Source organism: Pieris rapae, chromosome 5 (assembly GCF_905147795.1).
Source record: "Pieris rapae chromosome 5, ilPieRapa1.1, whole genome shotgun sequence".
NCBI classification, from domain to species: Eukaryota; Metazoa; Arthropoda; class Insecta; order Lepidoptera; family Pieridae; genus Pieris; species Pieris rapae.
This window is the reverse complement of record NC_059513.1, coordinates 5,919,724-5,943,885: the sequence shown is the minus strand read 5'-3', so window position 1 is coordinate 5,943,885 and position 24,162 is coordinate 5,919,724. Positions and strand designations below refer to the sequence as shown.

General features: G+C 32.8%; 1 protein-coding gene across 1 annotated transcript in view; it reads right to left on the bottom strand.

Moving 5' to 3' along the window:
* Positions 1-3,953: 3,953 nt before the first annotated feature.
* The window catches only part of LOC111004005 (furin-like protease 2), a 32,629-nt gene continuing 12,420 nt past the window's right edge, over positions 3,954-24,162 (bottom strand). Inside the window, exons 2-12 of the mRNA XM_045628414.1 lie at positions 18,623-18,727; positions 15,484-15,609; positions 13,527-13,661; positions 12,299-12,606; positions 10,469-12,229; positions 10,143-10,258; positions 9,305-9,422; positions 7,259-7,813; positions 6,381-6,475; positions 5,561-5,748; positions 3,954-5,078 (exon numbers count right to left, since the gene is read on the bottom strand). Of these exons, the coding sequence (XP_045484370.1) occupies positions 4,920-5,078; positions 5,561-5,748; positions 6,381-6,475; positions 7,259-7,813; positions 9,305-9,422; positions 10,143-10,258; positions 10,469-12,229; positions 12,299-12,606; positions 13,527-13,661; positions 15,484-15,609; positions 18,623-18,727 (3,666 nt within the window). The 3' untranslated portion in view covers positions 3,954-4,919. The remainder of the gene's footprint in view (positions 5,079-5,560; positions 5,749-6,380; positions 6,476-7,258; positions 7,814-9,304; positions 9,423-10,142; positions 10,259-10,468; positions 12,230-12,298; positions 12,607-13,526; positions 13,662-15,483; positions 15,610-18,622; positions 18,728-24,162) is intronic.

The window sequence follows — 24,162 nt, the reverse complement described above, 5'->3', positions numbered from 1 at the left end:
TTAAAGTTGCTCGAAAATTCACCCCGTAACAAGAAAATGTGGTATGAATTTGCTGTATTAAATCACGTTCGTAGCTCACCGTAGCGCATACATCGACTGCGAAACCGTAGACGCCTCGTAGACGCAGAGGTTTTAAAGCTTTTTAGTGCTTTGTAAAAGCATGCCTTTCAAAATTATACTTATATCGTCAAATTGTGTAGGCCAGAGCATTTTAAACTTTTGGAGTTGGTATGTATTTTTTTAACGTAAACATATTGTCCTATCTCTATTGAGAAGAACAACACAAGTGTGTTGTACACAGCAACACAAATGCGCTCTCTATGCCATAACTCTCATACATCAACATGACCTTAACAACAAGTACAGTAGCGATACCTATACGTGCCAAAACGTATATAATTAATAATCTAATAGAATAAATCGATTTTTGTATGCAAGCTGATTGCATATGATGATATCCGATGAAGAGGCCACCTTGGGGTAATTTAAATACATCATATAGCCGGTGACGTCAGCTGCCTGTGCTTTTTATAATAATAATAACAGTAAAAAATTTGTCGAAAGAATCTGTTATTATTAATATAAATAATTGCATTATTTATAATAATAATAACAGTAAAGAAATTATGACCGAGATAATTGTCATATGTTTATTACCTTTTTGTACTGTACAGCTATCTCAATCTGCAACTAACGAATTTTTAAGGCTTCGTAGGGTGTTCATAAAATATTATTACCTATAGTGAAAACGACATGCGATGAAAAATCTTGATACAAATATTAACACGAAATCTGACTCCAAAATATGCTACATTCATTCAGTTGGAAACAGTCTCATTTTCTCACGACATTTGTTTCCTTCCAAAAGATGTATTTGGGAAGTGTCACGTTTATCTTAAGAAGTGGAAATGAGCTATATTGTATATCTCATTTGGTTCTTATTTTTTGGTTTATTTATCACAACAATATACATATACAGTGGCCTAGTTGTTGAACACTGATATCGTATATTTAAAACCCTTCTGGCATAAAAAAAGATTAAAAAATCTGGGCAAAGTGTTTGTAATATAATATACTCGTAGCAGTTCATAATTATATTGTCACCAAAAATAAACATTATTGTATTGTCACCAAAATCCAAAGTGTATACAAAATTTCAGATTAATCGGTTGACAGGAAGAGGGTGAAATTTGAATTACTAAATTTGACCCAAGAAAAAAGAATAAAACAAACGCGGTGAGCTAAATAAAACCGTTTAAAAAAGACTAAACTTGTAAAAAAATTTCCTATATATAAATGAATCTTTGAAAGCCATTATTACATCTAATGGCAAACCTATTATAAATATTATACCAAGAAAGTGGTTGACATTAATTTTAAATGTTTTTCATTTTATCGTTCTCATTTGTTATTTTTACACTCGCATTTTATGTGTATCAAATTGTAACATTGTAGGTATAATAATAACCACATAGTACCCCCTAATGATATCATTTTTAAGCGTCACCTTCAAATATTAATCTTAATTCATGTTATGAAACACAGTGACAAATGCTATGATCAAAATTAACCTTTTGTTTATATATTATGTGCCACAAGTCATAATTTTCTTACTCTGAACATTGGAGATTGTATTTTATCATGCTTTTTCTCAAAGGGGTAGGCATAGACAATCTTTTTCATGTTATGGGTAGTTTATACTTCTCCCTTCTCTAATACCTCCTGGTGGACCTGTGTGGACCATAAGGCCTATCCGACCAGACTTCTGTCCATCGTTGCCCCATATATCCTACTTGTTAACTGCTTCTTATTAATCCATTCTCCATGGCCAAACCACCCACGCATTCTCTCTAGTATCCATATCATAACGTCCTCTTTTAACCCATACTGCTCACATATCTCACCACGCTATTTACACCAAACATACTTTTTAACGTTCTTTGAAGAGTTTTATATTACTATATAGAATCGGGAGCAAATATATATCCAATTTATCGACGATAAAACTGTTACAAAAAAAATCATCTAAAACATTCTTGAAATTTATTTTTATATATAGGTTTTATTGTATGAATGCCCTTAATAGGAGTTTTAATTATGATTATTAGATTCTCTATAGCCTTTGAAAATTATGAAACACACATTTTTAGATATAAAATTCTATGCCTATCTATACGTGTCTATGTCACTGAACTCCACTTAAACGGCTAGACCGATTTGTATGCGTTTGGGTGCCGCCCTGGATGGTTTAAATTCACAAATCACACAAGTCGGTTTCTAGGTTACATATCAGTACATCAAATAAACAGCTGGTATATATTTAAATCTTCTGTGCATATGTTCGTAATTAAACTCCTAAACAGCTGTACGGATTTTGACGATTAGTGTGTTCCAGAGTCGAGAATGATTTACATTAGTATATATTTTTTTGTATTTAAGACGTGTGTACATGTCAACCTCTGTCGGATCGGCTAGTACTTTATATTTTATATATTTCTTTAAATCTCACCTAAGTGTTATTTAATCTCGTCGATAAGGCGTAAGATGTATACAATCGTAATTATTTGTTACTTATCGTGTTCATTGCTTCTGGTCGCTATTTATAATTCAGGCTGCGGCGAAACTCACCTGTCAATTACAGAACACTGTTATTATGTAAAAGATATTGTGCGAGTACAATGTTGTTTTATACTGTTTGTTATAATGATTTGTATTAATTATAATTATATGTATCATTATTTTTGTTTATTATAATAATATGTATCATTATTTGTATTAATGATTACAGGTACCGACGCGTACATATTATGATGACTTCATTTTTAACATCATACTACATATATGACATAGAAGTTAAGCTTCGCAAAAAAATTGCCTTAAATCTTAAAACTAACATACATATTATAATGGCATAACATATTTATTACCCTTTTCTATAGATTTAGAGCTTTTTGTATTCCCGGTAGAGGATTTAATTATGAACTGCATTGTTAAAATTATCTTCTAACCTGTATCAGACATTTCGCCGATAAAATATTGATGACATGTTTGTTGGTAGCGCTATGGATAAACTGCGTACAAAAACAAAGGATTTTTATAATCCTTGTTACGGTAATATACAATAATGATTACATAGATAGCCTAATAACTGGAACTAACATGTTCTCTATTGATAATTATTTTTTTATTATAATTATTGCATTATTAACTATTACCTCTGCACTGCGGTTCTTTCCACTCGGAATAATTTGGTCTTAGCACGATGTTCTTTGCCAGAAGTTTTCTTTGGAGCATAGATTTTTAAATTAAAAAAATTTTTTTTTGTCACACCAGTTATCACTGACTATTTAGTTGATATTTATCTTCTATAAACTCTATCTAGTCTTTTATAAAACTGTAGTATATCACTTTGCTCTATTGTCAATAGTTTCCGCATTGACGTAGGATTTTTTACTTTCTTCACACTTAAGGTCACAATATTGTATGTAATTTCATACATTATTTTGTTTTATTCTATAGATTATTTTTATCAGAGATAACGTTGGGTTTTAACGGTGAAAGAATTTTTCAAATCAGTCGTGTAGTTTTCGTGCCTATTCAATGCAAACTAATAAACAAACTAATCCTCTTTGAAATATTATAATAAAATAATACAGTGGCGTTACAACCTTATTAGGTCTAGACCTCAGATTTATATCTATTCCATGATCAATTGTCAATAAGACGATCAGCCGTCGACTTATTGGGTCGAGCGAATCCTCAAAGCGTACATAAAAACAGTACATTGGTGCCTAGCCTGGTTTTGAACTTACGACCCCAGAGATGAGGGTCTCACTCTGAAGCCACTAGGCCAAAACTTCTCTTTATAATATAAGTGTAGCTTTATTAGTATTTTATGTTGTAAACAAACAATTAAGTCCCTATGAAAGCCTTGTTAAAATAAAACAACAAAATTCCGTAATAAAAACCATCAATATATTTACATACTATTTACATATTTACATAACAATAGCTAAGTATATGATAATTGATCAATTTCTATGTACAACGGCCGAGTTATACAAACATGTCTTTTAGCGCGAAATGCTTATGCAAAAAAATTGTTTTATGACGTAATTGTAATGATATTTGGGAGAGATTTAAAAATAAGCATACATACAAGAACCCATTTGGTATAATTTATTTATTATACATAATATAAAACTTTACGTTTACATCAGATTAACGTTTTCAACGTTAAGATACCTGAATTAACTTTTGCTATAGTTCTAATACAAAGTCGTTTTACGTATGTTTAAATGAATCGATGTCTCTAATATATTCTCATTTTATGTATTGCATTAAAAATATATGGTATTTAATAAATCAGACTTAGGACCTGTTTCACAATTTATGGATAAAGTACCGAATAACTATGCAACACATAAATTATTCGAAAGATAAAAATTTCGAATAAGATACTTCACATTTCATGACGAATAGCGCTATCTGACAGTCGTGCGTCGTGAAACGCAAAAATACTGTTTATCCTACCAATAAGTAATAAATAGCTTATTTGGAACTTATCCGGACATTGTGAAACGGACCCTTAGGGTCAAAATACAAAACTCAAATAACCCTTTTTTCATCTGTTTAACTATAATTTTAAACCTTATATAACACAGAAGTTAAAAGTTAAAAAAAAACTATATTGGTCGTTTTACAAGCCAAAGACACTAGAGTTACACATCTATATAAACTTTCTACAAGTCAGTCTGTAGTATGAGCCCGAATTTTTGATCCATATTAAATAACTGTTAAATTATATCTAACGCAAGGTTAATACTATCAAAATGTTTTTCGTTAAATATTTGTTCAAATTTAAAGTCGTTAACTACGGTTCAAAATGTCAGGCCGTCGCGCGCCGTATTTAGATTTTACTAAGTCGGTTCTTCAAGGGCACTCATAGCACTCTCTGTCACTTTCAGTTTGCTGGTGTTAGACAAAGACAGATTTGTTAGGTCTTCATCAACCGTGGTCAGCTGTGAATATACCGCTTTGGGGTATAATGTGAGATGGTTGCGGCGTTTTACGTTAATCTGAAAGAGAATAAAAGTCAAGACCGTTTCTTTAGAAAACTTGCAATGACGTCACTTAATTAGGTCATATCTATAATGATTAGTCGGTAGTCTTGAGTTAAAAATAAAATTTAATTGTATTCTTAAGTTATATGACAGGACTATTCAGAATAGATACAGCTTCAGATTAGAGGCTAAGAGTAACTCTCGTATGTCAAAAACGTATTGAATATGACATACGGAAGTCATACTTAGCACAATATCCCAACTCTGGATCTCAGCCTAAGCGTGCAATTTAAATAAATATAAATGAAATAGATCTTGCTGAATAGAACTTAATACAAGACGACGAAACCATTCTTCACAAAGCCAATTACAAGGGTAAAGACACGTTCTTATTATGAACGGTACAAAATCGAATATAAGCCTTTATATACAAAATTCAGTTCTAAGATACTCAGAAAACTAGCTGTTACATAAGTGTAAATAGCCAGAGGACTCACCCTTATCACAATCACAAGGGCTATGACCAAAAGTGCGGTAGCGACGCCGCTCCACACTATCAATATATCACGGTGAAAGATATTTGGCTTGGTTTTTGCGTCGCCGACAAAAAACGAAGCGGTCATATGTGATCCAATGTTCTCTGCAATGCGCCGCTTGCCCGCAGATGAACCGTTTAAACAGCCCCCTAAAATGTATTATACCTATTTATTCCATCGCGATAGCTTTGATGGATGTATAACGCTACAGGAAGGCGAGTGGTTTTTTGAATTTAGAATGCGGATACAGTTTGAAATTGAGTGACTTTGTTTTTTTCTTTTCAGATGATTGCAGATGTTATAGTGGATATGTTGTTTCTTAAATATGTACTTATCTCAATATAAACATTTGAAATTGTTCCCAATATTCACAATTTTTAAGAGTGTTTGAAAATTAAATATTTAAAGAAAACTCTTTTTTACCGGATTGAAGCGATGTATTATTGTAAACTTATAATTATGTTAAATAATTATAAGTTTACAATATATATAAAATTACTATAAATAGCTATATATAGTTTTAAAAAAGTGTTTTCTTTAAATTTGTAAAAGATATGTTAATAAAAGACTAAATTACATATTTATCTAAAATGGCAGCTTATGATTTCTCATATCTTGTGTATCTCTGAAATATAACTATAATTTTCAATTAATCGCATTATTCTGAATAATATTTATTATAACCTGTTATTTTAATATGTCTGAAATAGTATTTTTTGTTATGACATACTATTTATAATATACAATTAACTTCTTATACCATAATGATTTTTAAACTTACCAATATCCCTGTCACAATGACAGCAATCTGTAGATTGATTGCCACTCGAATACACCGCATTCTCAGTACAGCACGGCAAACAATTGTGGTTAACTCTACAAACAAAAATACTTCTTTATAAATCTTGTCGAGGACAAAGTTGAAAATTTTATGACTGCTAAAGTTGGAAATGTGGGACATTAGACGTCGGCATTGCTCCACAATTTGTTACTGTTTATAAAAGTTTCAAATTATGTCGTATGAAAAGTTTATTCCTTCATTTCGCATAAAATACTTTTATGTGTTTGTTTGTGAGGCCAATTATTCTAATTTTGAAATACAACGAGTGTTGGAAATGTGTTATACAGGTTTGAATTTAAAGCTTACGTTTTGTTACCTTAACTTTTTTAGGCTAGACCCATGCTACGTATATAATAAAAACTTTATAATTAGATAGTAGATACATAATAAAACTTTTTGAGGGCATTTTTAATACATTTATGCATTTATACACAATATATATTATAGAGCAGTGTTGACCTAGTGGCTTCAGCTTGCGACTCTCATACCTGAGGTCGTAGGTTCGATCCCCGGCTGTGCACTAATGGATTTTCTATGGGCGCATTTAACATTTGCTCGAACGGTGAAGGAAAACATTGTGAGGAAATCAACATGTCGTAAACCCAAAAAGTCGACGACGTGTGTCAGGCACTGGAGACTGATCACCTACTTGCCTATTAGATTTAAATATAATCATGAAACAGTATCAGAAATCTGAGGCCAAGACCTAAAAGAGGTTGTAGCGCCACTGATTTATTTTATTTAATTGAATATATATTGAGATTTAAAAATAGAATGATTATTCTACTAATTAGTAGGATATAAAAAAATTAACCTACCTATCTAAACGCAAAGGATGTGCGCATGTAACACAACTCGTTGGCCCAGGACCTGAACATGATCTGCACGAATCATGGCATGGCCGACAAGTCCTGGTCCTAGGCTCGTAGTACTGTGAACTAAGGCATTCCACACACAACCCATTCTCCAACGAAAAGTGCGGCGGACACGACGTACACCTCTGCGGTCCAGCACCATAGCAATCTTGGCAGTAATGATGACAGCGTCGGCAGCTATCGCCCCACGAGAAAAAGTTCTGCGGGCATTCAGGCCGGCATTCACCCGCCGCTAGTCTCCAATCGGGCGGGCATGACGCGCACTGATTCCGTCTCGCCCCGGTACATGTTTCACAAGACAAGTAACATTTCGAACATATCGCCTCATCCGGATAATACCCGGGGGCGCATGTCGCCCGGCATGTACCGGATTGCAGGCGTAATGCACCCGCACAAGATGTACAATTCAATCTAGAGACGCAGTTGGTACAAGTTAGCGGACATGGAGAGCAACTGCCAGCTCGTTGGTAGAATCCTTGGCCGCATTCCGCAACGCATCTATAATACATATACTAGTTTAGTTGTATACCGTAATAAGAGATAAAGCAGACATAATTTTGCACCTGTTCGTGATTTAAGTGGTTCAGACAATGAAACATTTTTGGGACGCGTGTTTATGTCGTGTCCTGTCAAATCATTTATTCCAATATAGACCACCTACCTCCACCACCACTTTGACCCTTTCAAATGGTGGTTTCCAAATAGTAGTGTGGATAATGAATAATTTAATATAAAGGTTATTATTTGGACATTGTAATGGAATCGATTGCTGTTTTGACAGATTTTTATAGAACAGGGGGCAAACGGGCAGGTATCTCACCTGATGTTAAGTGATACCACCGCCCATGGATACTCTCAATGCCGGAGGGCTCGCGAATGCGTTACCGGCCTTTATAGCTAGTTATCGACCCCCCGAACTATGACGGTATTTGTATAGGATGTTTGACAGTATTTTTATTAAAGTGTAAAAGAAGTGATTAAATTAAATATTAAATGATAAAAATGTTTTGTTTCTAGAACTTTGTTAAGTAAGTTAAGTATCAACATAAATGAAAGAGCGTTTATCCCTAGCACAGGTTCTAGAACTTAAAAGGGATGTACTAAAATGTAGATTTAAGACTATTTACTTAATAAAGGAAATATTTTGTTTTTGTGTTGTTGTTGTTAAATATATAAATTAATAATACGCGACGTGATTACATACGAGTTAACCTGAAATTAGAATGACGTCAATCATGATATATAGAACATGTATAACGTTCAATCTCATGTATAATACATAAGCGTATATTTCAATTATAAAGTTTAATGTCATTAACTATAAATTAATATTGAAATGATTAACACGAATGATAGAGAATATTATTTGTATTTTATATCATGTTGAAATAATTATGACACGTCGGATTCTCAATTTAAGTGTTAAATTTCTATCTGCACATTATATAGTTTTAATGCTATTACTGTTTGTTTAATTAATATGTCGTAAGCGGATATTAATACAATTTTTAAAATATTTTTCCAGTCAACGTTTCTCATTCTCCGGTTATGTAATTAATTTGTGTTAAAAGCCGTTAAAGTATTTTTAAGACCGTCGCCTAAGAACTAAAACGAAGTTTATTTATTTATATAATTATAAGTTAGTTCTACAACTTATTTTTGAACTGATTATACATACGATTAAAAACTGCAGTCGAGTTAATGAAATTGTATTGTTATTATTGGTAGTATCTAATATTTCTTAGGCACATAATATCATTCCTCTTTATCTCCAAGTTTATTATTATAATTACTTATATAAAAATTAAAAATCATGCTTTATTACATGTCAGTGTAAGAAAATTTATATTTGTAATGTTTTGAAAAAAAATGCGAAAACTTGTGTCCATCGCAAACTACAATAACTAACACTGATTTATCTTTCTATAGTTTATATTATAACTTAAATGTAGGCATGTAAGATCAAACGTTGAATATAATTCGACTCACCTCGATCCTTGCAATAACAAGGGGCTCGAACAAGATAAACAATCCCATTCGTTTGGTCCGCTACATTTCTCACAAGTGGAATGACAGTTTTTGCAACGTCCTCCTTCATAATATTCGCCTGTAAAGAAAAAACCTTTTAAACAAAGAACACTACCAAAGCGGCGTAAAAGCTTTGGTATTCGTTAAATTGACATATTTCAGTTGTACGTGCTCATGTAGAAATGCTTTGTGCGGCTTTGTAGTTTGTTTCATGCATTTACTTAAATAGTAGGGGCATCTGCATGTAGAATATACATGTACTGTATTTTTGTCGACACTTACATCGATATCACTTCATCGACACTCAGACGTACCTACAGATAATCAGATTCGCGCGAATGTGTGTGTGAACGCAGGTAACCGGTCAGTACCTGCGTTCAGTGCGCTTTGGACCTTGTCATGAGACGCACATTTGTTTATTGTCGACTTTATATACGTGATTTGTCGATTTTATATTATAAGTGAATTTTTACAAAACGTACAGTTAAATTTATTTATTTAAAAATAGTGGTCAATTTATCTTATGTTTTGTTAACAAGTCTTTTAAACTTATTAAAGATTAGATACAATTCTATAGAATTTATAATCGGAAGTGTTTAAACTAAAATAATACACTCTTTTTTAGTGTGTGGAAATTTTTCTCTGCAGAGTAAGACATTATGTTTTCGTACATATTATTGTTACTCTTAGACCGAACTAAGAACAGGGCTTTAAACAATATTTAATACATGAAACTAGTGGTTACTAACGCAAATGTATTCAAGATTTAAACTCAATTATTTATAATGAAAAGGCTTACTCGTGTCACATTTTCCATTGCCCTCTGGAAAGCAATTACCACCTTTTGCGAGCAACCATTTTGGCTTGCAAACAGAACAAACTCCATTCAAACAAACTGAGCAACCAATCGGACACCTAAAACAAAAATCGTTTTAAAATATCTATTTGGAAACAAACATACAACAAATTTTTCATGTTAATGTATTTATATAAAGAATAACTTTCTATATATTTTTCGTTCTACTTAGATTGGACTTAAGGACGTTCTTAAGTCTGAATTGTGGTACCTCTACTTTTGCTATAATGAAATTTAAATACATTTAATTAGGAATTGTTTAAACTTACTTAATACATTCTCTTTTCTGAACATCAGCATAAAATCCCTCTGGGCATTTAGGTAAACATCGGCTCTCCAAAGCGAAGTATCCAATTCTACACGAAATGCATTCTATTTCACCGGGGCCCCTACATGATTCACATAACTCATGACATGGCATGCAACCAAAGTCATCCTTTTGAAACGTCCCAGGTGGGCAAGTCGCCAAACAAGACCCATTGTATAATACATAGCTGTGTGCACATGACGAGCATAGATCAGCCTTTTCCGTGCAAGTATCACAGTGCTCGGCACATGGAAAACAGGCGTTTGCGTCTGGATCCTCGTAATAGCCGTCGGGGCATTGTTGTAAGCACACAGCCAAGTCGATAACTAAGAGATGTGCGGGGGCACATGTCAGGCATGAGTCCTGCCCCGCCCCTGCACAAGTCTCGCATGACTCATGACAAGGCCAGCACACTCCGCCCTGATTTACGAAGCTCCTCGGCGGACATCTCGATACACAAGAGTTATCTAAACGATAATGTTTACATGCGACACATTGAGTTGGCCCCTTTCCATAACAACCTTGAGAGTCACACTCCGGATCACACATTCTCTGAACTTGTTTATCGTTCGCATCTGCCAGCACATTTTTCCTCTGCGAAGACGGTATATTTTTGGGGTAGTTGTGTCGATCTGATATCCCGAGCTCGATTTCGTTTAAGAACTGGGAATATTCGGACGCGTCATATACATCGTTAATGTGATAGGTTTTTTCCTCCTGCTGAGCGTTATTCGAATCGAAATAGTTTTTATTTCTCAATCTTATCGGATTCGTCGCTGTGCCGTAGAAAATAAGCTGCCATTTTTTCAACACTCCTGGCTGCGTAACGTGATTATTTCCAGCGTTTATTATCTGTAAGGTCCATCGTCCTTCGGCATTTTCGCCCCAAAAATGTATACTCAAGAATGGCCAGTCGTCGAAATTCGAACTGGTCGCATCGTGAGTCCGCTCAAACAAAAGTGTGGACGTAGTCCCCATCGGCGATGTGAGTAATATCCGTAAATTTCCTCTGGGAAAAAAGCTGAGTGAAATTTTACATTGAACATGTTCCAGAAATCTGACCTCGTTCATAGTGCCACTACAACCATTCACGTCCATATGTACGGAAATTGTGTATCCGAAAGAAGTTTCAATGGACCTGTCCTCGTTTATTTCCTGTGACTTGCAAATATGTTGCGGCGGTACACTTATCCATTGTTCCGCCAGGGAAACCATTTGACCTGCATCCATTAAGCCGTAACCGAACTTATGGCTCACCTTCCGCTTTACCCCGTTTACGATCCACCCTTCTTCCTTCTCGAGTGGCTGCGGTCGAGAGGTCATTACTACTAAATGCTGCATATCTCTCCAAGTGAGCACTGTATTCGCCTCTAAAGCTAAAGCACAAATACCTGCGGCGAGTGGAGCGGACGCAGAAGTACCCGTGTGATCGACGGTGCATATATGATCGGGTCGTAATTGCACATCCATGTCGACAGTCGCAACGCTTTTATCGCGCCCGGGAGTGCCGGAGCTATATGTCGATGCTAAAGTGGACGAACATTCCTCCAAGTACCACGGTTTATATCCGCCTTGAGTAGCACTCGATATTGAAATCGTAAATATACTGTTTGCATAGCCATCACAATTACACGAGTCGGTATGCCGGCCGCCATTTCCCGACGCCCATATAAAAATAGAGCCTTTCCCGCCTCGCCCGTTTGTAACCCCATTTATAAATGCTCTGTAACAAAAAAAAATGTTTTAATGAGCTCGCTCGCTGCTATCTCATTCAAAGATAATTAGACAATACCTTCTCGCTAAAGGGCCCGGTCCGTCGACCGTTTTTCCGTCGTCTTCCGGTCCCCAGGAAGCGCTGTAGATGTCTATGTGATGAGTGTTGAAACTCAATGCCTGCGCTTCCACTGCGTCGTTAACGAGGCCGTCTAGCATTCTGACTCCCCCAATGCTGGCATTGTATGCGATGCCGACACCGCAATACCGATTGTAGGCGACAGCCGCCACCTCCCCCGCACACCGGGTGCCATGTTTATTATCGCCGTTGTCTTGTGGTGTCGGGTCTGTGTCGTTTCCATTTATGTCAGTCGAAGCCGCTGGGTCCTAAGTAAAATTACGCTCGTAATAAGGTATAAACTCAATTTAAATAAACTACCCTTACGTAACTAAACCTATGTCAAATCAGCAGTACATTCATATTCAGAAGCAGATTCGAAGTGAAAATCTACATATTATATTTCTGGGCCACACAATTTGGGATACTGCATACATTCTAAAAATGTTCTCCGTTTGTGGGTCACGCGGTCGAATGCAAGACTTTGCACCCTCATCTTGAATTCAAGACGTAATATCCTTAGCTATATAAGGTAATCAGTTTACACAGAGTATACCACATTTAAAATTATAATACTTTCAACATTGTTTATATACACAAATTTTTGGTGCAATGTGGCCATACCGCTAAACATATCACACCGCAAAATTATTAGTATAATATTATGAGATCTTTCTTAATAGACCGGGTCGTACAGAAAAGAGCGCAACAATTCTTAATCGGCCAGCAATGCATTTTTGAGCCTTTTGGCATTGTGAGTGCCCATGGGCGGCGATAACACATGATTCCTCTTGCCCGTTTGCATTACAACAACAGAATGTAATTTGTATGTTTTGCTAATTTAAATTGTATTATATATGTGTATAGTCATATTTTAATTTATAAACTATCAAAACATTAATAAAGCTTAATTTAGCCATTTGAGAATGAAACTAGCATTCATTAATTTAAAAAAAACTATTTGTAAAAAATTAAGGTGAACTACTTTCCATTAAAGATTTTAACAATAACGTTAGTTGCATAAGTAATCGATAAAATAAAGTATATTTACATTCCTAATACCTATATTTGATACACAAAAAATCAAATCGGTTAAAACGTTTATTGAATTTACTCTAACGGATGTATTCTGTTAAATAAGTACTCCTGCTCTACTAATACTAGTAAAGGTAAACAATGGTATAGTTACATAATTTTGGGCCAGATCAGGGTGGTTAGGTTGGATTCCGTCGTCCAATATTGTGATAACAACACCCTTCCCGGTATAACCCTTCCGCCAGGCGTACCCAACATTCATGTCTAACCCATCTGCCGCACCGCCGTTCTGGAAATGTATATAAGATAATATTTTGTGCAGTAAAACAGTTTTTTTGTTTTTAATAGTCATAGCATTTTCTTTATTTAGACAATAAATGATGTTTCAAATACCTAATCTTTGGGATGGCAGAAAATACGTATTTTTACATAGTTTCTTGTGAGAGAAATGCTAAAGGATTTTATTTATTTAATGTAAACATATATTTTTTTTAATTATCACTGGAAACATAAACTAGACATATTTTTTTATTCCACCAGGGCGTTGAATAAATTTAAAACATATATACCAATGATATATATAACATAAATGAATAATTATTAAATTGCGCGTAAAATACGGTACATTATTAATAACGCAATGAAAATGATGATGGCTACATATTTTCGACGAGAATTCTTATTGTAATATGGAATTACGAAATTTAAATGTAAATTACTAAATATAAAACTAAATTAAATTTAGTAACTTAAAAGATATATAAACGTAGCAGGTACCTTTGCCTAAATGCCTTTTATAGCATTTGAAAATGGTTCTTCCTCGTAGGATTATATTATTATATATATATATATATATATATATATATATATATATAGCAAGATTGTACGAGTTGTGGGCAGTGTTAACAAATAAGCAAGGGTAGGAAAGCAAGCAAAGTGAGGAAGACCTAATTATTTGTGATTTATTAATAATTAATAGGGACATGCGATACATTTAAATAATTTATGTTTTATATAACGTTAATATGCCAGTGATAATAACAGTAGGGGAGCCCATGATGCTAAATGGGGATTTACTCAAGCGTCATAGAGACCTATTGAAAGAAAAGAAGGAAAAGAAAAGAAAGACGTCTTCATCGGTGGGGGGAGGGGCCAAAAATAGGGTGCGTGTACTAGTGTAAACAGTAAGTAAGTAGTGAAATTTATTTATGACCTTATTTTCGAAAAATGGTCTTCTATATGCAACTTTACGGAAATTGGTTAAATAAAGTTAAATTAGATAAAGTTTAACTAAAGGCTTTTATTATCATAGACATGAATACAAATAATAGAATTATTTCATTTTACCGTATTACTACAATACGGCACAATTTCTTTAATTGTTATAGAATAATTTTTATCGTTATTATATATTTTTGTTAATAATGGCTTCGAATCGCTTCGAATCAACCGTGGTCAGGACGAGAAAAAGATGGTGCGTAACGGAAAAATTACCGTGGTCGTGATGAGAAAAATATGGCACGTAACGGAAAAAATCTTACTGTAATTTTTTTTCCAACGCCGATAAAGTTCACGTCAAAAAAAGCGAAAACTAACCATTTGCTTGATCTATAAATCAAACCGATGGTAAATTTTTGGGCCAAATTTCTGATTCGCTCACCTTTGTTAAAAATAGATTTTTCGTGCATTCTACACTGAATAAGTATTTTTTGATCTATAGAAATAAAGTCACGGTCACCGGCTGCTATTGTAGTCTTTAAAATTTCAGATATTTCGGACAATACACAGTTTATTTCTACGCTTCAATTCGAACACTTTAGATTTGAACTATTTTTTATTGAAAATAGTCAAAAATACATTCTAAAGTTGATTTCTGAAGTTTACTTACGTGTAGTATTTATCTATAAAGTTTCTGCCCTGTGTTCAAGATCCAGCTGTCACTAATTGATGTATATCATTGAATTTAAAACTTGCAGATGCGGTAAACAAATAAAAAAGTATCTTCAAATGGATTCCTATATAGAATTTAATACAGTAAACAGATATTCCAAATATTGTTTGTTTAATCATTAAAATTCACGGTAATTTTTAAACTCGAAATATGTACTCACCAAATACCATTGCTCTTTAAACAAAGGGTCTGGAAATGATATTAAATTTGATTGCCGCATCACCGGGCGCGCAGAATGATCCCTTTTTGTTCTTCGTAACTCTCTCTGCTGCATCACCCATCTTACCTGGTACGATAAATATAATTACCATCATTGTATTCAATACAGCAATTAGTTGAAAACCTAGTGTTTTACGCAAATCTAAATTTCTTAATTTAGGTTAAAAACATGGTTATTTTTTTAAAATAAGTTTTAGTTTCCAAAGGCCAAAGTATGTTATAAATAATTATATATGAACCAAATCTGATTGGCATTTTTGATTACGTACGTAATTTTTTCAAAAAGGTCCCTATATATCTCACATTTCTCAATATTCTTAGAAACTTCAGAAATAAATCGCTTCACGAAGCTTAATTTGGCAAAAAGATAAAGATAATAAAGCTTTTTAAAGCTGTAGTGTACAAAGGACCAGAATAATAAGGAGATATTGTCATACTATATTGTGATAGAAAAGATTTTCTGCAATTTAATCAATATTAGACATAATTTTCGGTTGGTAGATGTTTATTGAGGGGTAGTGTCAGCAGATTAAGCGTGCGATACTCAACCTCAAGACTTCAGTTCAGACTCCAAACACATAAAGATTTTTCTATGTATATACAAAACGTTTGCTCTCAATTACTATTCCGATGTAACTTGAACATTGATCAGCTGAAACGGCTCACGGCCATTCTATATTTCAAAAGCTCAGAGAAGTTTTATGTATGAGTTAATCGGTATTAGTAGTTGTAACAACAAATCACATTTGAATATTGCTTTTTCCGAATATATATAACCTCTTTCAAGCTTCAAATTATTGTGGTGAGCCTGCCCAATAGCTTTAAGAAAATTCCATCAGTTACAACCTCTAATACTATCTGTAGAACTCCATCTGTTGTCTTAAGTCTCTTGGAGCAGACATTCCGTACTTACTTAAATATTATTATATCACTTAATATTTACTACTTGTGTGTTAAGTAAGGTTAGGTTACTACTGTAGGGTTTAGGTATCATTAGGGTTGTTAGTTTTTTAGTTCTCAGCATCTCCTATAATAAGTTATATACTGCAGCTTGCTAATACAAAAACTACATATACTACACACCTGACACTTAATACATATACATTTAAATACACACAGCCCACTGGCTGGTAAGCTATACAATTTTTATTGGACAAAAAGCCGCGGACAATGTCGCGTTTTGGATCTGAGAGAGATCTGTTGATAGAACAATCCAACGCCTTAACAACGTAAGCACCCAACAACGTAAGCATATATCGCCTACGAGCCAATTAAAAATATGATCAATGAAACGAAAGCAAATAGATAAGGCCAGGAAGTTTAGTGCGACAGAATTTTTATCTTAAAGTTTATTTTAATACTAGCGACCCGCCTCGGCTTCGCACGGGTGCAATGCTGATACTAAATACACTACAGAAAATCTGTGAACGTTGTATATAAAAATGTGGGTTATCCATAACAGATAGACGTATACTATCACAAACTTTTCTGTAGACCTTTTCAATGTGTACAATACTTAGTACATTATTTTGATAAAACTCGTATGGTTTAGCCTGCGTTTGCAATGTAAGAAGAAAAAATGTAATTATTTACGACATCACATTAGAAACCTTAAAAATAACAGTACTTCTCCACTTTTTACTGTATGTTATAATACATATAAACCTTCCTCTTGAATCACTCTATCTATTAAAAACCGCATCAAAATCCGTTGCGTAGTTTCAAAGATTTAAGCATACAAAGGGACATAGGGACAGAGAAAGCGGCTTTGTTTTATACTATATAGTGATGCATCATTCAAATTTAACAGTTATAATGTCAATTGCAATATCCAATTTACTTCACCGTAAAATGAACTCAGAACTTAAACTATCGAATAATCTCCAAAAATGTATGCACTGTATTCATTGCACATCTAAACTAAATTTTTAATACTAAACCTATTCACGTACCCGCGCGAATTCAATTCCGCAAACCGTATTTTCCTAATTGCATGTAAAGCAGTTGAAATAAAAAAACAGCAGTAAAATATATTTCGCGAGTGTTGCACTTGAAGTGGCTCGGTTTGCCAATCGCTTCGAATGCGCATAAATATTCAATAGGTATCGAATCAATAAGTGTAAACTTGGAACACTGTATTGGCTGCAATTTCTTGGTAAACGCTTTTCAGCTGTTCTTACTTTATGACTTAAGGCTTCATTCATACATTGATAGTAACAAGATTCTCACAATCTTTCTCACCTGGTATACCTTTTGAGCGAGATAAATTTAACAGTATTTTTATTTATTTACGTACACTAGCTGCCCCCGCGAACTTCGTTTCTCCTTATTGAGATTTTACTGAGCCTACCTGTTTAGTACATACCAACATGGAACATTTTGCTATGCTATCCCAGAGGTTCGGTTTTCCGAAATAGATATAGAAATCAGAGGTCCCTTGGGATGCTCTAGAACATACTCACTATGTTAATACTCGGAACAAACGCAGGCTGCAATTTACCCGTACTAGACTATCTAAAGTTAATAATTATTTTTTGGGAAAAGGGATACTCTTCTTTAATAAAAATAAAGTTAGCGATAATCCAGTTGATAAAAGGGCCTGGTAATAGTGCTAGGCAGGCTACTTCTAATTAAATTGTTTTAAATGTATTGTTTGATGATTTTCTTTTTTAAAAGAGTACCGAGAGTTTTTTACGCTGGCTTTTTTACTCTTCTGTCTTCTTTGCCAATGAGTAGGGATGCCTACAGGTTCAAATTGAACGACGTGGAATAACTGATAGATTGATGATCTTATGTTCCAAAATAAACGTATTTAATTTTTTATTTTTCTCGTGAATTTTATAACAGTCCATTCGTAAATATCGGTGTTCATCTCGGTCATCTGTTGCTAAGAGATACTGCTGCCCATGAACATTAACATTACTAGACGGCTCGCATATTGGATCCAAAATGTGTATTGTCTACTACGTGTGTATTTCATGCATTAATGCACTAATGAAAACGCTAAATCGGTGACCCCCAGTATGATTTAACATTCTTTTCTGGAGTCAGAGTATTTTTTTTAAATTTAAATAACTTACCTGTGGGTCATTTTTTAATGTATTCACGTATCCTATGCTTGAATTTACTGATCTCTTTCTCACGTGTGGATGGGAAAAGAGATAGAAGTGCTTCAGGTTACCGATCTGAAACAAACATACAACATTTAAAGACAAGTGTTTAAAGTTAAAGAAAACGATTTATTACATTCAAATATAGTTTAGAATGTCTAAATGTTTGCCTAAAGGGACTCCTTTTAATAATATTTTTTAATAATTAAATTTTAAGGTTAGTTATTAGATATATTTTTAGTTTGTAATTGTATATTAATATAATTAGATTGAAGTTATGTATTATTGTAAACTTATAATTTAAAATTATGTTTAAATAATTAAAAGTGTATTTTGTAAATAAAACCTGGAGATGTTTAGAATGTTGAAGTAAATGTACCTAAAATAAAAAGCTTTTATTATTATTCTTTAACGGAACGGTAAGTAGTTTGAAACGATTTTTAAAATCTTCTCAGTTAGCCAATTACATAAATCTGTTTGTTAGATATTGCATACATTTTGATGAATGTAGTATATTTATATAATAATAATAAAACTTTACTCATGAAAGAATTATTGTTGTGACAATATGAATTCGTTATATAAAAAAAGATTTACGAACTTAACTCATACATCTTTAAATAATTAATCATGGAATTTATTAATGAAAAATTTCAATAACGTATGCATAAAATTACGTCCTCTTAATGAATAAATTCCATAACGAATAGTGTGGAATTTTCCGTTCATTCGCCTCTCAATCACACTATGTTCATTAAAATGAAAAACTGCACATATTTAATATGAAAAGTCAATTCGTGACGCTTAATAACCGGCCATTCGTTTAATTTTAGACGTTTTAATGCAAGTTTTACAGCAAACAAGTTATAGGGTAGAAGCTTGGGCAAGCCGCTCGCGTTTAGAATGGCAATTTATTGTTAGTACAACTGCAACTTAAGCAAATCCGTTATTTAACAACTTACTTTTAAAAGGCAATTGTATTAATTGCAACTTTGTGCATAATTCTTTTTTGTAATTCCATTGTAGAGTTTATGCGCATACCTCTATAGACAACTCTCGATACTCGATAATACTTTATTTATGATGTAGGAGGTCTTTTGATACGTACGCATGTTATTGATTTAAGTAACATCAAAACCGATAAACTTTTATAAAATTATCGTAAAATTTAAATTCAGAACGTCAACCCGATTATTGACATACTCTATACACAGATCATCGAAAACACAGAATGACTGAAGCACAACATTTATTCCTTTATTACAATATAGTTAAATCCCATTCAGTTTGTATCACCAATTATTATTATAATTTATCTGCGATATGGCTTTATACTCTATTGGATATTTTTTTTACTAATCATGGTCGCTCCAGCTTTGCTCGTTGTTATAGTAATAATTCCATGATGTTTGTGTCACCAAAAAGGTTTCATTAGAATTGATCTGGTTTTGGCGCGCAATTTTTATACTCCTTACTTCCGAATCTGCGGTCCCTTTGCTCGTTGTCCAACACTTCTTATAACGATAACAATTTTATATCTCCGAGTATTTCTATCAATTTCTTCTAAAGTATTAATTTTAAATGGTTTTTCTAATTTGGATATGTGTTGGCAGAAACCTTGCTAAGACGGTATGCGTCTCGAGTTTGGTTATATCTACAAGGGTTATTTTTAAGGCTTAGTATGTATTAGGTTTATGTAAAATATTCAGCACGTACAAACATTTTCACGTTGTACAAATGAAAAATAATCCGTACAATATAACGAGTCAGTTCTGCGACGATAAATATTTGATTTCCATTCCTTTATTTTCCTCTTCCGTAGAATGTTGGGAAAACAATGGATATTTTTATTGGACTGTAACCAATTCGCATTTAACGCTCGATAAATACAGTCCTTATGTTTTTTTTATCTCTACTAAAGGATAATACAGATATTAAAACTACTTTGGGGATCTTCGGGATTAAAAAAATAGCGTTTACATTCGACAAAAGACTTTGACACGACTCATTTCACGCCTGAGTGTTCATTTATTTTTTGTTAATCGCTTTGTCCCTGAAATAAATATTTATAATACATATTCCAGGCTATAGTTCGTTTAATTGATTTAAATATTTCTGTTGAACAATATATTAGTCGTACGCCGATATGTCAAAAACCATATATTTTCTCACAATTGACAAATTTCATTTTAAAATTAATATGTGCGGCAGAATATATCACTCAAAGTAATGTCTACTATTTGTAAATTAAAGTACACTACAACATACATATATAATGGATTATTTTCTTAGATACATAACATTTTACACAAAATAAAAAAACAAGAAATTTTCATAAAAATATTTTCTATTTAAATCCACTTTCTACACTTTAAAGTCTCGTAAAATCTTCAATAGTGTTTTAAATAGTCATACAGATGCCTCTCTTGGAAATGTTTCATAATATAGCAATATCTGGCAAGAATTAATTCCACTATGCCCGTCGGAATGTGGTTTGCCACCCAGTTGTGTGGTCACGGCTCGAATTCTCTATGTAAAGCCTCACAGCTCTGCAGCGCCATCTACTAGATTATACACTGCATGATAAGCATATAGGTTCTCATTTTCTACACTCGTTACCATGGCGACGCTTGAATTTCATCCGATTAAATTTCGAACAAGCAAAAGTATATCGTTACTCGTTTTAAATTAAAGTACCTGGATGAGCTTAGCTCGGTAATTTTTTATAAGTTGTGTTTTTCGGAAATTATATTTAAGTACGTATTACATTCTAATAAAATTATGAAATATGAAGATAATTATATTCATATTTAAGTTTTTATTTGACTGACATCTTTAAACGAGCAATTCTATGTTTAAGTTGATAAAACACAAATAAAATGACATTTTCTAGAAATAATTCCTAGACAGATCGATTTATCGCCCGAGAAACCCCCTTTATACTAAATTTCTTGAAAATCGTTGCACCCTATTCGGAGATTCAGATTATATATATACTAGAATTGCTCGTTTAAAGATATAAGACATTATGTAAAATCTAGAATAAGATTTAATAAATGTAGAAAATTACCACACGCGCTTAGTATGAAGTCTTAGCTTTGTGTTTGTTCGTAAAAAACATTACTGGGAACACCTTTAAATCAGTTGTTTAAATATATTTGTATTAATTCATTATTTTGAATTGTTCAAAGGCGTTCGCTGAATAGGTAAACAGCTTTGATAGAAATTTAATTGTAATGTTGTTTGTCGAGACTTTCTTTCGGCTTCCCTTCTACATTATTCATGACCATTTTTTCCTTGACGATGAAAAATATTCAATATACAGAGTGTTCTTAAAATTACATTGTATAAAATCATGTCAGAAAAATATCATTTAGAAAGATTTTCTCGGTTATTAATTTTGGTGTTAATTTACATTTAATTAACAATTGTACCGATATATCTATTTACATTTAGAACCTAAGTAACTTAAAGTGTGGCTTCATTATAAAGCATAGATTAAAGATAGCTTTTGTTACCATGGTTACGATTTTGTATGACAGGAATACACTTAGTGAATCTGGCGGCCAATGGTCAATAGACTATTATTTTATGTTATCTTTATTTATAAAAGCTTGCCAACGCTAGGAATACCGATATATACCTTAATAAAATAAACACAATATACAATTATTAATGTGGCAATCACTTATAGAAAAACATGACATACAGTAAGAGATAACACAATATTAAACAAAAAGAAACTAACAAAAACTGAACAAATCGATTTTATAATGTGAGGGGAGCAACCATGGATATCCAGACCTAGCTTGTTTATCAGAATGCTCAATCTAGACATCGGTGAGCTTTGATCAACGCGTTCTTTGAAAGGAGGGATAAATGGAGTGATGGAATGCCTGGGGTATCTAGAGGGTATACCAAATTTGAATTTTGATTAAAGGGTCGTACAATTAATCTTATTAAATAGCATAAATGCAAACGATACATCAATTAAGTTTCTCCGATTCTCCAATGACAACATCCTAGATTCGTATACTGGCAACTTTTTTTTAGCATGATGCTGGATATAATTATTATATATAGAAAATAATGCATCAAACGCCATCTCCATCGTTTTACATCAAGTCTGTTCGATAGCAAATAACGTTACTTTACCATTTAGTAAAGATTTAAAAAAGTTCATATGCCAGGATTTTCTAGTTCTTTTTTATTATATTACTTATATATAAGAAATAAACGAAGTACAAAAACACAAATCCACTAATACCTTTAACCACTGTCAGATAGGCTACCTCACAGTACAAACGAAACATAACAAACAAATATCTATCATAAATAAAAGGTTTTATAATCAGATATTAAATTTCTTATCTTAACAAACCATTCTTTAGATTTCATTAAAAAAACGAAGCTACGAGTATAAGTTAATGGATAACTCAGTACGGCTCTTGCAAAATTAATAACATAATTTAAAAACCTAAATTGTATTAGCCGGTAGGATAAATACACTTATTGACTTCATACCATTTCTTTTAACAACTTTTGAAACTCTTCTATATAAACATTTTTTGACCATATACTGTTCTACTCAATCTTGACTTTTGTAATTCTTGTATTTGTTATTATTTTGTATTGGATCGTAATTTATCAATCTTTTTGCTCTTTGGTTTTTAGTTTATTTTATGATTTTAAAATAACTTTGTTTTTATAAGAATTGGTTATTCACTTCTTTCACTTTACTCGTGATATTTTTTTTTTGTTTTTTTCCTTATTAGGGTTGCCTAGAAGATATCGCTTCGTTGGCCAAAAGGTCTCCTTATAATGTTCTTATATTATTTGTTTTCTATAAATGTAACGAAGTGTGAATAAATAAACATTATCAGGAGAATTTAGTGAACGCTAAAGCGTAAAACGCCAAAGACATGCCTTGCATTTTCCGTGAAAATTAGAGTTTTTAGTTAGCAACACTGAACTGGAGTTTGAATCATTTCAAACTGCTCTCAGCAAGTCGTTTATTTCAAGCGCACAAGTCATTATTCATTTAAGTATTTTACTGAAATAGGGAAACTGCTTAATTGTTTTTTTCGTAATAAACTAATAATACACGAGTTTGGTGTAACAATAATGTCAATGTGTCTGGTTCTAATTGACAATATTTTTGGTTCTATTGACTTAATATCGCATTTAGGCATACATTTTGTGTATATACTATAAATTACTGGTTACATATTCGTGGTAATTATTACCTTTTTTAGTTGTCATACTCATACATATTTTTATTATAAAAATAATATATATGAAACAATTAAAGGACACTCCCATAATATAATAATTGATAAATAAATAGTAAAAAATATAAATTATCTATTAAAAACATTTAGTTGAACAGACATATGCCTTGAGTATATATTTTTTAAGTTCATTTATTTATTTATTCCACTTCATTCTACCTAAACATTTACTACTAATTGGATACAACGCAAAGTACCCACACCAATTATCCTACATAA